The sequence below is a fragment of the Brugia malayi genome, assembly GCF_000002995.4.
Source record: "Brugia malayi strain FR3 genome assembly, contig: Bm_v4_Chr1_scaffold_001, whole genome shotgun sequence".
NCBI lineage: Eukaryota > Metazoa > Nematoda > Chromadorea > Rhabditida > Onchocercidae > Brugia > Brugia malayi.
The window spans coordinates 3,331,582-3,347,025 of record NW_025062475.1 but is presented as its reverse complement, the minus strand read 5'-3'; the positions used below and the strand labels follow the sequence as shown (position 1 = coordinate 3,347,025).

The 15,444-nt window shown below is 28.1% G+C and overlaps 1 protein-coding gene across 2 annotated transcripts in view; it reads right to left on the bottom strand.

Moving 5' to 3' along the window:
• Bm4801 (Fibronectin type III domain containing protein) overlaps positions 1 to 15,016 on the bottom strand; it is a gene marked incomplete at both ends in the record, with an annotated part of 39,013 nt that extends 23,997 nt beyond the window's left edge. Inside the window, 25 exons of one of the 2 annotated variants that reach the window (XM_043076399.1) lie at positions 86 to 435; positions 594 to 721; positions 882 to 1,011; positions 1,216 to 1,432; positions 1,786 to 2,013; positions 2,086 to 2,525; positions 2,933 to 3,090; positions 3,281 to 3,416; positions 5,318 to 5,599; positions 5,856 to 6,057; positions 6,257 to 6,372; positions 8,433 to 8,505; positions 8,634 to 8,781; positions 8,941 to 9,043; positions 9,660 to 9,809; positions 10,867 to 11,053; positions 11,427 to 11,585; positions 11,718 to 11,862; positions 12,225 to 12,547; positions 12,777 to 12,877; positions 12,994 to 13,171; positions 13,439 to 13,548; positions 13,841 to 13,970; positions 14,233 to 14,441; positions 14,950 to 15,016. In XM_043076399.1, the coding sequence (XP_042932333.1) occupies positions 86 to 435; positions 594 to 721; positions 882 to 1,011; positions 1,216 to 1,432; positions 1,786 to 2,013; positions 2,086 to 2,525; positions 2,933 to 3,090; positions 3,281 to 3,416; positions 5,318 to 5,599; positions 5,856 to 6,057; positions 6,257 to 6,372; positions 8,433 to 8,505; positions 8,634 to 8,781; positions 8,941 to 9,043; positions 9,660 to 9,809; positions 10,867 to 11,053; positions 11,427 to 11,585; positions 11,718 to 11,862; positions 12,225 to 12,547; positions 12,777 to 12,877; positions 12,994 to 13,171; positions 13,439 to 13,548; positions 13,841 to 13,970; positions 14,233 to 14,441; positions 14,950 to 15,016 (4,470 nt within the window). The remainder of the gene's footprint in view (positions 1 to 85; positions 436 to 593; positions 722 to 881; positions 1,012 to 1,215; positions 1,433 to 1,785; positions 2,014 to 2,085; positions 2,526 to 2,932; positions 3,091 to 3,280; positions 3,417 to 5,317; positions 5,600 to 5,855; positions 6,058 to 6,256; positions 6,373 to 8,432; positions 8,506 to 8,633; positions 8,782 to 8,940; positions 9,044 to 9,659; positions 9,810 to 10,866; positions 11,054 to 11,426; positions 11,586 to 11,717; positions 11,863 to 12,224; positions 12,548 to 12,776; positions 12,878 to 12,993; positions 13,172 to 13,438; positions 13,549 to 13,840; positions 13,971 to 14,232; positions 14,442 to 14,949) is intronic. The other variant, XM_043076400.1, reaches the window with a different exon arrangement.
• Between the last annotated feature and the right edge of the window lie 428 nt (positions 15,017 to 15,444).

Sequence of the window (15,444 nt, the reverse complement as noted above, 5' to 3'; positions counted from 1 at the left end):
CTGTAAAAGAAAAAATTTCATCAATAAAATATATCCTTGATTTATCAGTTCATAAATTTAGCATCGTTTACTACATGAAACATACTTCAGGTGCAGCAGCAGTCTGAAACTGAACCGGTTCCGACCATGGTCCTGGTCCTTTTCGTGTAAATGCTCGTATCCGTACCAAATATTTTGTGTATGGGGAAAGACCAGTGATTTTGGTTCTGGTACCTCTGACAACCTGTCTAACTGTACTATCAGCTCCATAATCAAGCCGTTCCAAAGGTGTTGCTTCAAATTCATATTCTGTTATTTCACCATTTGTTTGCAAACATGCAGGTGCTTGCCAAATCACAGCTACTTCAGTAGGTAGTACATTTATTATACGAATATACACTGGGGCACCACTAGGTGTAGCCTCGTGAGTTTGCACTTCCTGACTTACAGGTTTTCCTAAAATATTTATGATCATAGCAAATGTCATTAGAAGGACTGCGGCAAATACTTAGATATTATATGATATCATACCACATATCATAAAACATTGTATTAATTGCTCAGATAAATTTCAACAAATTGATAGTTATCTATTTAAGATCAGAAATACTTACCAGCAATATTTGTTTTTGCAGCAACAGAAATACGATATTTCGAATGTGGCAGTAGACCTTGAAGGGTAAATGAAGGCTTATCACTTGTCACTGTTATTGGTCGTTCTGTCACTTGGTCACACATACCTCTGAAATAACTCCCACATACATGTCAAAATTTTATTTGAAACACTTAAAAAATAGTTGAAATGGATCCTAGCTAATATGATCAAAATATTACTGGCTAAGTACGAATTTATATATGATATTTATTATTCGAATTTATTGATGATAATTAAGATAACTCACTTTGATAACAACTGATAGGTCACTTCATAACCTGTAATTTGCCCATAGGGATTTTGAGGTTGTCTCCAGGAAAGTTGAAGTGTATCCGATGATTGTGGATAAATTCGTAAATCAGAAATTGGTCCAGGTGCTTTAAAAATTAGAAGACTGTGTATTAGTTCAAAAAAGAAAAAAATGATGTTTTAAAAATATTCGTTCAATTACGACTATAATTCCTCAAATATTCTAAATTTAAAGGAAAAAAAGAAGTAGTTTAGTTTTTAAATTTTAAAAAATTTCCAGCAAATTATATAAATTAAAGGTTATAGTCATAAAAAGAAAAAAAATATCAAACCGGTTCCTTCAGTTTGTACAGTAACCGGACGTGACCAATGTGTTTCTCCTGCCGGATTAGCAGCTTGTACTTCAAAAGTCCATCGTGTATATGGTTCCGAATCAAAAATTACATGATTTTCACCACGTGTTAAATTTTTGAAACCTTGATTATGTGGAGTGCTATATTTAACCACATACCACAATCGATTGCAGTTCCACTCTGACTCATGTAATTCCTGTGATATCATTGATATGATAATATTCTAATATTTCTTATCTATTAACATTAACACATCCATCTAACATTGCTATCTGTTTTATATGCACCTAATAAATTGCATTATGAAATTAACAATGAATTTAGGCAAAGATAAGCATCGAAAATGATAAGCTAAATGGGTAGTAATCGATAAATTGAAAATTTATATAATATCGTCAACATATTATATATCAAAATAGACAGTAATTTTGGATTGTATATTTTTAAAATCTTTATGAATTTAATTGTTTAATGTCTAACATTTCTTATCTCTTAACATTAATATTACAATTCAATTAAAATTTTGTTGTTACATATTTCAAAATTAACCTTCCAGGATACACGAATTTGTGTAGGTCCAAGTGAGGTAGCTTGTACGTCAAGTGGTGCACGACGTGGTACCGAACATTTCACCTGAGTTTGCACATTAACTGCTGATGAGGTATAAGCAACACCATTATTAGCATCAATTGCATGAATTCGAATTTGATAGTTATGACCAGTAGGTAGCTCACTGAGATCGATACTGTAAGGTCGTTGCCAACCTGTGTATGGCACCTGAATAATAGCATAATCATGTCATAGTTTATTGAAAAGTTGAAATGTAAGACGTAAAATTGATTATCATACCTGCTCAGGTAGCCTTTGCCAGGTTGAGTCAACCGAAGTTCGATATTCAATTTGATAGGTTCGGATGAGATCATCTAATCGCTCTTTGCTCGTCCACGTAAGCACCGGAATTCCGTGTCGATAGCTTACTGATGGTCCAATGATTAGCTCACCGGTAAGTGGCGTTCGAACAGAAGCAATTTGTGACCATGCTGATGTGCCAGCTGAATTTTTTGTACGGATTCGAACAGACCATTGCTGATTTGCATCCGAATCAAACACGTGAGACGTCTGATATCCGTTCAGAAGCACCGGTGCAATACCTTGCGGTTCTGTTATCTCAAGTTCCACCTGTATATCATTACATTGCCAGGTGCTTTGAGGTGGTTGCGCCCAACTAACTCGGATATGACGTGGGTCAGCAGCGTGAAGTTGTAGATGTGATGGAGGATGCGTTGGTGCTAAATTACCGAATTTGTTGAAATCAAAATTTAAGAAATTAAAAAATTTAATTTAAAACAACCTTAATGACAGACTTATTTTGGTTCATTATACATTTTTAAGATTGAAATTCAGACTTCAATTAATTAATCTCTGTTGTATTTATGAAAGTTTGCAAAGTTACATAAACAATTTCAAATTCAAAAAATAGTTTCAAAATTGAAAAGATTATAATTTAAGTAAAGATAAGATAGAAAAATGCAATAATGCAAAAAATATTATAATTATTGCATTATTTGTATAATAACATAAAGCTTATCAAATTAAATATTAGCAAATTATTTTTAAAATGAAAATTTCATAGATAATAATAACAAATCTATTAATGTAATTAATATCAAAAAAAAAAAAAATCTTTAAATCATACCGGAACAAACAGTTCTTGCTGATACTTCCGGACTAGTATACATAACATAAGAATTTCTATCAAGTACTTGAATATGTATGTAATACATGCTACCTTGCTGTAAACCTGTTAGTTGTTGCATATAACGTTTATTATCACCCACATATGGTACAATTTGACTGAAAAAAAATGATAAAAATCTTAAATATTACCAAAAATTTTTCAAAAAAAAAAAGAATCTATAATAAAATTTTGAGAAAAAATTTTTAATTAATTTATAAATGTTATTTCTTCTTTTTCTTTTCCACTACTAATTTTAATTTTAAAATAATTATTTATTTAATAAAATTATGCAAAAAGAAAAATTACCCATAAGATGTCCAACCGGTATTATCTGTTCGATACTGTATACGATACCCAAAAATACCATGGCTGGTTCTTTCACTATTCCATTCAACAGATAAATCACCATCATGTGCTAATACCCGTAGATCCGAAATAAGCTCTAAAATTCATAAATTTGAAGTTTTCTTTAAAATTGTTTTTAAAAAATTTGAAAATAATGAGCATGCAATAGCATCAATAACAATAACAATAACTACAGTAACAATAAACAATAAGTACTAATGTTACATATAAATCAATATTATATCATAGATTGCATCATGCTATGATTAGTTCATATCATATAATAACTTACCATTAGACAAGAAAATATTATGATCATTCCTATTGAAAAATATATAATGATATATGTATATATATATAATAATACGAAATCAAATATCACAATAATTCATCAATTCAAATATTTGAAATTAAATATTTAAGAAAAAAAAAATATAACAATACTTTCTAAATAAGAATAATTTCAAAATGCTAATATTATCTGTAATAATTTTCAAATTATATAGCATTGCCATCTTTTTATATTTATCACTTCAAAAAAAAAAAAAAAAAAAAAAAAAAAAAAGATGGCGAAAAATTTTCAAGAACAGAAATGAAATCATAGGAATCGCAAAAATTTGATTATCACAACTGGTAAAAATAAATGATAACATATCAGTAAGTCATTTGCTTCATAATGATGAATCAGTGCAGCACTATGGAATGGATAATTTAAATGTTAAATGGGTTATACAGCTTATATTGTATTTCCTTATCAAATGATATGAATGCTTTATCATAATCAGAACTAAAAAAAAAAAGAAAAACAATTAAATAAATAAAAATAAAGTGCTTAATTTATGGATGAGCACTAATTAGTGCAATTAAGCCAGTATTGAATAAATTATTTCGAGTTATGCAAAAAATAAACAAAATTAAAATTAAAAAAAAATTGCAATTCTAGTGAAAAAAAAAAAAAAGAAAGGTGATTGCTTAGGATAAGAAGTTATTTAATTTAAACATAGGATAAGAGGAGCGAACATAATATCAAGGTGACACGCCACAGCACACGTAATCAAACCTTCATTAGGATGACGAGATATAGCAACTTCGTAAGTTTCATCCGGTGAACGACACCAGAAATCTACACGTGGATCACAGATGCTACGTAGAACACGAAGACCTTTGGATACTGGAAAGGGGACAAATGACTTAATGATGACAATAAGCGCTAAAATCACTGGAAGATATCATTGCTTCTTCTCATTCACATATAGCTTTAGAATTGTTGGAGTAGGATGAAAGAGATAGAAAAATAATTAGAAAAGTAACTTTGTTTGATAAATCTCAATTTTCTAATGTTATCTACTTTTTATGTTATGATTACATACTAATCACTGAAAAGATAATATTTCTACTATTAACATTTATCTGTCTTATCTACTTGTTCCTCTTATTAATTCTACAATTTTAATTTGTCTTTCTGTTTACACAAAAAACGATTACTGTTTAATTTCGAGATGTTATACAAAAATAACCTATTATCAAAAGACTATTAGCAAATCATCAAATAATCAAAGATTAGGATTGATAACTGAGAAGAAATCAAAATTTTACAATCAAAATTTAACAACTTTTTTAGTAAATTGAATGAGCATAGACTAAAAATTGACAATTGAATTGCATATAAATACAAATAGAAAACTGAAGTATAATAAATTGTTAAAGATTGAATATTTTAAACAAATCATTAATGCTTAATTGATTAATTAGTTTTAAACAAATCGTTAATCTTAATTAATTTTTGTCTCTTACTAATATCACATAATTCATAATCGTCCTCTACGATTAGAAAATGATCTAATCAAGTTTAAAATTTAATTATTCTATTTTTAACAGTAATTACTCCATTTTTCCTACAGTTAAGAAATAGAAAAAAAAAAAAAAAAACTATACTGAGCCAAAAACGCTAAAAAATTCTGCAAAAATCATCATAACATCATATGAATTGAACAATACCTTTTGAATTACTTTGCAAATTTACAGGACCACTACTGGGTCCAGTTCCGGCACGATTTCCAGCACGCATTTCCACATGCCATTCGTTAGCGTTTGTATTCCGGAAAGTAAATTGACGCTGCCTACCCGTAACTCGTTCCGAAAATGGTACACCATTTTGGTATCCTGTTATTAGAAAATATGATTCACATTCATGATTCTCTTCATCTGACCAATTCCAGGTAAGTTGAATTCCTTCCGCTACATTTTCCAATCGTAAATCTTGAGGTGAGCTATTAGGCACTGAAAAAATTATTGCTATAATGATAAAGTTATGTTAAAATTAAATACCTAATATATTGAAATTTTAAACAATTAACTGTGAAAGAGACAAAATGAAGTTACAAATATTTGATGCATAGAATTGCTTTTCGACTTAGAATATAGTTAAATTAATTAAATTTAGTGATTTTAAAGTGAAAGTGCATTTTGAACATTACAGAATACTCTGAGAGCATTTTTACTAGATAATATCACAAATGCAAAGAAATATATATACCTTGGCAATGAACAGTAAAACTTGTCGCTTCTGATGTCGCAAGAATGCGTCGTGATTGATCAATAGCTGAGACTTTAACGTAATAATGTTTATTAGTTTCTAAATTAATTAATTCCTGTCGAAAATGAATTTCTGACGGTGAATGAGACAGGTAACCATCAATAGTTTTCCATTCATTATCTGAATCTGAACGAAGATCAATCTGAAAATTCAAAAAAAAAAAGAAAACTTGACTGTTAACTGAAATTTTATTAACTTTGTTTTAAAATTAATATTAATTAATAAGGTAAAAGGCTATATTGATTATTTAAATAACAAATGAGTGATTGGTATTCCAATAAAATTTTGCACAATGAACTTGTAAGAATTGTAAATAATTTTCATAAAAAATTACAACAAACCTGATATGCTATTACATTTGACGTATCACCGCCGACGGTCCAGTATAGCAGAATACGTGATCCACGTTGCTCGATACGTGGTTTATCAATACCAAGAAGTGGTTTTTGTATGTCACCTAAGTAAATTATTTTTAGCTTATTTATATAAATAATTTCAAAATGAAATTAATTTGCTTTTTTTTTTTTTCACTTAAATTAGTCTAAATTGATAGCAAAATTTATCACACACAAAAAAAAAAAAAAAAAAACTCTAATAAATTAAAAGATGTCAAATTTGTGTAAAAGCATGCAAAAATGTGCAAATAAGCATGCAGCGATAGAGAAAATACTTAAGCATGCATGCAGTGATGCAATAAATAAGCAAATATTTACTGTCACACTTTGATTAAAACATTTTTCAACAGAAAGTACACCTTTACTTATAAGTTATGAAAGAATAGAAAAGTGGATGAGATTTGATGAACGTATGTCATCGAATAAAAGATGAAAAATATTTGTCATTGTAGTAAATTATTGAAACACTCAAGTTTATTCATATTTCACGCTTGTTAAACGTTGTTAGCAATCACACGTGTCAGCATAGTTCGTTGTTACGTCCTCTCACCTCGTCTGTTATTTGTTTCCGGTAACACCTGAATATGATCCAGTTGTTGTTGTTCCAATTCTAAACGTTCTTTCTCTTCCCCTTCAATATTTTCTTCTTTTGCTACTGAGTTCCGCCTTTGTTCCGTGTCATGCTCTTGTCGTTGATGAATCAATCGATGATTACGTTCACGTTCCTTTTCCCATTGTTCACGTTCTCTTTCCCATTGTTGCCGTTGATATAATTCCATACGTTCACGTTCGAGCTGTTGTTGACGTTCATAGTATTGTTGCTGTTTCGTTTGCTCATATTCCTGTTTTTGCTCCGTTGCTCGATCGATATGTTCATATTTTAAATGTTCACGTGGACGTTCATGCTTATACGTGACTCGATTACGCTCACGTTCCCTATTCAACCTATCATATTCCATTTGCAATCTTTTACGCTCACATTCTTTTATTCTGTTCCGTTTCCGTTCTTCCTCCTCTATTTGTTCTCTCTCAAATTTATTCCTTTCACTTTCTTCTTTCATTTTCATTTGTTTTTGCTGTTCAATTTGTTGTTGTTTCAATCTGTCTTCTTCATCCGATAAATGATGTGACAATTTGTCATCCTTGTTACCTTGTAAAGAAATAACCTTGAATATAGGTGCACCTAATTCACCAAAATCGGTTCCAGCACGAACAGAAACATTATAAATGGAATATGGTGATAGTTGACTAAGGATAGAGGAAAAAAATGACCCTGGTACCTGTTCAGTTCGTACTTTCCTTGTATGCAGATCTTCTATTTCAATCTAAATTGAACCGACTAATTAACTAATTAACAAAATACGACTAATTTTAGATTTGGTTTCCTTTTTTTCCTTTCTTTTTATAATGCCTTGTGCATAATTCTAGGGAAAGAGTGCTTTCATCTGTGATATAAACAAATAATAACTTTTTGATAAAAGTATCCCAAAATATCCCAAAATGAATCAAAATGATTCAGAAAATATGCAAGAAGGAACATGTATAAATCATGCAAAATAGTATTTGTGCAAAATGAAAAGTTAAAAGTAGAGAAAATGGTGCCTGATAAAAAGGAATATGCTTCGAGTTTAGGGGTGGTAACCAATGAAGCTCAATACTTGATGCATCATGAGGATTGATCTGAAGATTGTGCGGTGATGTCGGCACAGATGGCTCCCCTGAAATGGACCACAGAACAATCTACAAATAATCCGAAGCATCCTTTTCATCTGTGGTTCACAAATTTTGAAATCTATTTCATAATGCATCGTAGATTGGAATTTTTATCAAAAAAAAAAATTTCGAAAAAGAAAAAAAAAAGCACCAAGGGGACGGACAAAATTTTACTATTGCAACTACATCAAGGCATGCTTTTCCTTTTTTTTTTTATTGTTGGAAAAGTATTTCTTGTTTACATTGAGAAAGTGAAAAACAAAAAAAGAAGAGAAAAAAAAAATAGCAGAAACAAATAGCATTGCATGCTTTTTCATAAACGAAACTGCATGCGTAACATGAAACAGAATTGCGCCGGGCGGTGATGTATAAGTCAAATGTGATTAGACATGGAAATTATAAATGGTACCAGCTTCAACAAGGATGAAGAATAATGGGCTGCCATGTGCTGTCCATTCACCATTTTCTATTTCATATATTAACTGAAATTATTGAAAATAATTTCCAATTTATGTACTAATAAAAAAAGTTAAAGAATTACGACACTCTCTCTCTCTCTCTCTTTCTCCCTCTCCCTCTCTCTTTACATGCAACAGAAATTCTAACTTACATCAGCAGTGTATTGTATACCGAATGAAAGTTTGGATAAATCATAGCAATAATCTTCCGGATCAGCAATTCCTTCTGGACATTTGAAATATTCCGGTATTTCGATGATACGTGTCCATTGATCACCAGCACTCTTTTTATATGATAATCTAAAATAAATTTTGATCAGATCAAGAAATTTCAACAAACTTCTATAGCAGTAGTAGTAGTAGTAGTAATACTTTCACTTCAATACAAAAATGTTAATTTAAATAAAATACATCTAATAAAGAGAGAAAGAGCATACAATAGAAGGAAAATTAATTTACTTGAATTTAACAATTTCTTCAGCATGTTCAGGTAATGGTGTCCAAGCTAGGTATGATTTTGGTGGTGCCAAAATGATACGAAGTTGATAGATATTATGATCATCTGAAATATTATCATAGCTAATAAAAAAAGAAATGATAAAATTAGAGAGAGTGAAAGTAAAAGTTATACTATTACTTTTTCATATAACAATTTACTTTCTTCTTTTGCTATCAAAAATTTTCTCTTATCAATTATCATTTAAAATTTTTCTTTAAAAGATAATTGGTAATGGAATGAAATAATTTTTTGGCAATTTTGAAATTGAATTCTTCAGGCAATAATTATATACATTGTATTTTTATTAAATTATTATTAATTACCAAAGTATGAAAAAAAAAGCAATGAAATGATATTTTTATCAGTAATGTGAATTATATACGCTATATGCTCATTTTTTTGTTAATTAAATAACAATTTACATTTTTTTTTCACTATAAAAAGACAAAAGGGAGAGAGAAAGAGAGAGAGAATAAATATGAAAAGACAAAAGAGAAGAGAAAGAGAGGGAGAGACATAGTTGAAGAAAAAAAAAAACAAATTTATGTAATTTACATAAAATTAGGATAGAAAAAGCGTTTTACTAACATTTATTTAAGAATTAATTGGCAAATATTTCAATTTTACTTCGTTAAACTTTTAACATTACATTTTCACTGTATAATTTACCTTAAATTACCTGTAATTTGATTTTTTTGTTGCCGTTTAAAACGTCGAAGAAGTGCAAATGTTGGTACTTCGTGTAACATTGAATGAAATGATAATGGGTTATTTGTGGTTAATTGTGATTGATAGTGATATCGACGAGAATTGCCATTACTGGTGGATACTAAATGTTAGTTTTACTATAAAGTTAAAAAAGAACAAATAGCATTATCAACAGACAAAAACAAAAAACAAAATTATGTGACACAATGACAACACTTCGTCATTTTACATTCAAAAAGTTAAAGTTTGAAGGCATTACATTTGATTAAAAGTAAGTAAAGCATTTTACCTTAATACATTTGATTAAAAGTAAGTAAAGCATTTTACCTTAATACATTTGATTAAAAGTAAGTAAAGCATTTTACCTTAATACATTTGATTAAAAGTAAGTAAAGCATTTTACCTTAATGAATATTTCTTTAAATAACAATATTAAAAGAATCGTCTTAAATTTGATGATTTCATTGCTTTTTAAAATCTATTTCAAATTTCACTACAATAATATACAGCCTCATTAAATAGTAAAAAAAAAATATTATTAGAAAACTAAAGAGAGAGAGAGAGAGACAATTTCCTAAAAGTTATGAAAAAAAAAAAAGCGGACGAAGAGTTTTAACTATTACACCTGTTTACCATAGCTAAAGAAGTTTTAAGCATGTTTGTGTGACGTGAAATTAGTTATTAAAAAAAGTTAAAATTGATACTATAAGCAATCTCCAAAGTGACAGAAAATTATTGAAATATTAGTTAGAAAAGCAAATTGAACATAGAGAAATAGAAATCATATTGGAATAGAAATATAAAATAGCTTTTACCTGATAAAAACGACTGACGTACGTCATTTAGCGTAAACTTTCGATGATTTTACAAAGATTAATATGTGAAAACACATTTTTTCTTTTTGATCAATGAAAGTGCATAATCTAACAGAACGAGAAAAAAATGTCATAAAATCTGCGATGTGTTTGTTGAAGTAAAAAGAAAAAAAAATTTTATAATAATGTCAAACTTATGCATTTTATGCATTATATAGCAAAAATAACAATAATCATTCATAAAATTTCAAATATATCTATGATTGCTTTTTTTTTGATAAGATAAAACTGATTTGCATTATTAGTGTAATATTATTATTAATTAAAAGATATTATTATTAATTTAAAATTTTTAAAATTTACCTTTTGATCCTGAATGTGCTTCTGTTTCAGCATTCACAATCTCACTCCATGAACTATGTCCGTGTCCAGCACGTGAACGAACTCGGAATGCATAACGTGTAGCCGGTTTTAAGTCATCCAATTCTATGGTATTCCGTCCAACATATGATGCGGTTTCAGGTTGCATATCTGTTTCTATACTCCAAAACTAAAAGCAATATTCATTTTTTCCACAGGAATTCAACAAATAAATGATAAATTAAAAAAAAAAAAATAAATAAATGATAAAAAAAAAAATAAATAAATAAATAAAGCATATTTCTACATGAAAATCAATCAATTATAATAACCATTTATAATAAAAAAAAAAAAAATTAAGTTAATGTTTTTTATAATAAAGTAAAAAAAAAAAACTTTATTATATTTTTTACTTATAAAAGTTTTACTTTTTATACAATCACATATTAAATTTTCCTATTCCTTGATGATAGAAAAAAGAAAAAAAAAAGAATTCATTTTTCAAATTAAACTACACTTAAATTAATTAAAGAGAAAATTTAGAAAATTAAATAAACTGCAACCGTATATTCATAACCATCAATTGGTCCAAATGTTTCATCACAACGTGGCTTCTCCCACGTAAACTGAAGAGTTGCTTCAGATACGGCGCTGGTACGTACGTTTTGCGGGATACCAGCGTCACCAACGCAGGAGCTAGACGCTGCTGATCCAACCGTAATCTAAAATTTAATAAAATATCAAACAGAAAAAAAAAAAGACAGGAAAGAAAATGATTTCTAAATAATACACTTAAATTTTTTTCTTTGTTTAATCACTAATTAATTTAAAAAAAGAAAAAAAAATTTAAAAACCTCAGTTGTTTTAGCAGCTACTTTAAGTTGATCATCCACTGCTAAAATACGAAATGAATACAATGAACCATCATACATTCCATCAAATTGAATATGATAATCATCTGTCTCTTCCTCTATCATTAAATCATCATATTTGCGCCATCTGAAGCACTCAAAATATTTATCACTAAATTAAACAAATGATATTACAATGATACAATTGAAATTATTATTTAAGAGAGTTTCATTTAATTATGATATGTTAACACAGAATATATTTAGCACTTTTTGGTTGTTATTCGATTTCAAATCTTCTGAATTTGTTTTTTTTTTTCTTTTTTTCAGATGGCATAAATGATTCATCATACCAATTTATGTGATACTGATTTCTTAGATGATTCAAAATTTTAATTTTACGTACTTATATATATATATGTCTTTTAATATTAATGATTCAACCAGTCAAAAGTAATTAATTGCTAACAAAAATCAAAAGTAATTAACTATTAACAAAAATAAACAAACTCAGTTTCATTTGGTAGACGATATTCAACGATAAATTTGGAAATAATTTGATCAGGTAGTGATGGTTTCTTCCATTGTACCGCAAATTGTTGTGCATTTTCTTGCGTAACCATTGGTTTCTCTTTCCATGCTACACCCGGATCAGCTACCGTTTTAGCAGGTAGTTTGTAAACTAGTTTAGGTTCATGATCCACAAATGCTACTACACCTATATCATATTGGGTATCAGGTTTTAACCTAACAAAAATATGACTGCTAGCCAGGGGACTTACACGTGCTCGTTCAACCGCTTGACTCTCACCATCCACTTCAACCGCTGTTACCTGAAATATATTGATAAAATTTAAAAAAATCCATTGAATTTAACTTTTTCTCCTCTAATCTACCTATTATCTAAGCTGCAACAATGAAAATAGAAAGAAAAAAATATTAAGTAAAATTGCAATAATTATGTATCAGAATAAGATAATTTCAAAGTAAAATTAATGATTAAAATTCTTTTGTTATTACTTTTGATATTCTTTTGATATTACAATCTAATCTCAATTATACCTCATAGTGTTGTAATCTTTCATCGTCATATGGTTGCCAACTAATGCGTAATTCTGAATCTGTTCGATAATCGATTTCTATTTCATCTGATTCATTCGGAGCTGAAAAATATTTTTAAAACTTTTCAGATTAAAGTAAAAAAAAAAAAAAAAAAAAAAATTGATGCACAAAAGATATGATTAAGTATTAAATCAGATTTAAGCAATATCTAAACAACCTTCTCCTTCAGTTTTTGCTACAAGTAAGTAATCATTCCATGGACCCAACATGCGTAAACGATCAGCGGCTCGAACCCGAACTTGATATTCCGTTCCGGGTAAAAGACTGGTAACACTAACTGACGGATGCGTTACTGTTTGGCGATGAACGTCAAATTTCATCTCAATACCAGCTAGCTAGAACAAATCTATCAAATTTCAATTAATAAAACAAATTATTTGAACGACAACAAAATAAATAATTAACTCTAATTAAAAAAAGAAATACGAAAATAACAAAAAGATAAGTGAAGATTTGAAGAGATGAAATTTCATTCATACCTTTATATGTAGAATTCCAATGATTGAAAAATGAAAGTTTTTATAATTTTTAGTATAATTTAATAATTGAAAGTAAAAATAAAAAAAATTGTGTTTTGAGAAAGGAAAAAGAAAAGAACACACCTCAATGTGATATTCGCCAACAGAGCCACATTCTGGAGGTTCCCATGCTATTGCAATACTGTATTGACCTGTTTGTGTCACCTCGAGATTTCGTGGAGCTGTCAATTCATCTGAAATTTCAAAATAAGCATACATACAGTAGTGGAAAATTTTAAAAACAAATATTGTGAATATTTAGTATTTTTAGAATTAGTAACATTTGTTGATATAAAAATAATCCAATCTCTTTGTTCATATCAAAAGTTCATAAATTAGCCACAATTAATTAAGCTAAAAAAAAAAATCAGAAAACGTAATAATTTACTAAATAAACATTAAATTTATCATTTGAGAATGATTGGATTAATCGATTAAAGAAATTAGAATTGAAAATTAAAAATTAAATGATCAGAGTGAACAAACCTGATTCACATTTAATGCTAACCATTTCATTACGTGCGCGTATTTCTGGCGTCTCAACCAGAATTTTACCATTTTTACCTAATACTTTGATACGTACAAAGTAAGCTATACCAGTTGGTAGACGAGGAATCTAAAAATTTTTTCAAAAATGATTAAATAATTTAATTATTGCTTTTCTTTCTTCTTCAGTTTAATAATTTTAACTAAATTAATGAGGAATAATAAATGTAAAGTAATTTTTTTTTTCTTTTTTTGCAAGAAATAAAAAATTTTGTTATGATTGATAAATGTAAAATTTGATTTTTTTTCATTAGATATTTTCACAAATAAATTTTCTCATAAAAAAAAAAAAAATAATTTTATTTTATTTTTTAAAAGAATATGAGAATTACCTGCACTCTATACTGTAAATTAGGTCCTTTATAAGGAATTATACCATCATGAACATGCCATTGTGTGTCTTTTTCGGCACGATATTCTACCGCAAATCCTCCAACACTATCATCCGGATGATCACCGGTTTGAATACCCTCCCATTCAACGGTTAGCAAACTTTGCGATCCACCAATTTCTCGTCGCAATCGAATGCGAGGTTCGTTACCTAGTAAAATTTAAATGATTTACTCATCGATGAATGATAACTTTGAATAAATGAAATATACCTTAGTGATATATTAAACAATTAAATATTTCCTCTAATTAATCAAAAGTATTAGTTTACTTTTTTAGCTTTTAGCATGTTATATGCATGTAAAAAGTCAACATTTTCTATCATTTTTTTCACATTTTACCTTTGTTATTTGTCATATTAATTAATTAAAATTCTATTTTTCCTTTATTTCTCTTTTTTCTTTTGGAATAAACGAAAGTTTTTAGAAATTTGAAAAAGAATTTGAAGTGGATGAAAGCCATAAATGGATGAAAAGTTGACATAACTATTACACATACCATTGATTGTAAAATGATTCATTTTAATTATATCATTTAAAAAAAAATTATTGAAACCATATGGTATGTGATAAATAAATAGAGAAGACATATGGAAATTGTTGTTATTTACAAAAATAAATAGAGAGAAAAAGCTGAAGAAGTATTCAAATTAACAAAACCTCTTATCGCATAAATGAGAATTAACGCGACGATGAGCTTTTGAAGGCTCGCCGCATACGCGCTCATCCTGAAATTAAAAAAAAAAAAATTTAGTTTTTAGTAATGCATTTTAAATTAAATTGAACATATAAGCGAGATTTATTTAGCTAATAAAATATTAAAATAAATGAAAAAAAAGTATGGAAACCATTAAATCAATGCTACTACAATAAAATTAAATTTACAGATTTAGAAAAAAATAAAGTCTTAAATTTTGTAATTTCTTTAATTTATTTGTTATATTAAAGGAAATTTTATTGAAAGGAAGAAAAAGAAAAGAAAAAAAGTTGCCTCTCTATAATTTTTCTTTGCTACTTTTTTTTTTTTTAAATTATCATTGCTTTTTGATTAATAACTTTTTAATAGAATTAATTAAGAATTTTAATTTAAATTAAAGCATAAATTTAAATATTCTGACAGATTTGATAATTATGTTTGGTAGCAAAGATAAAAAT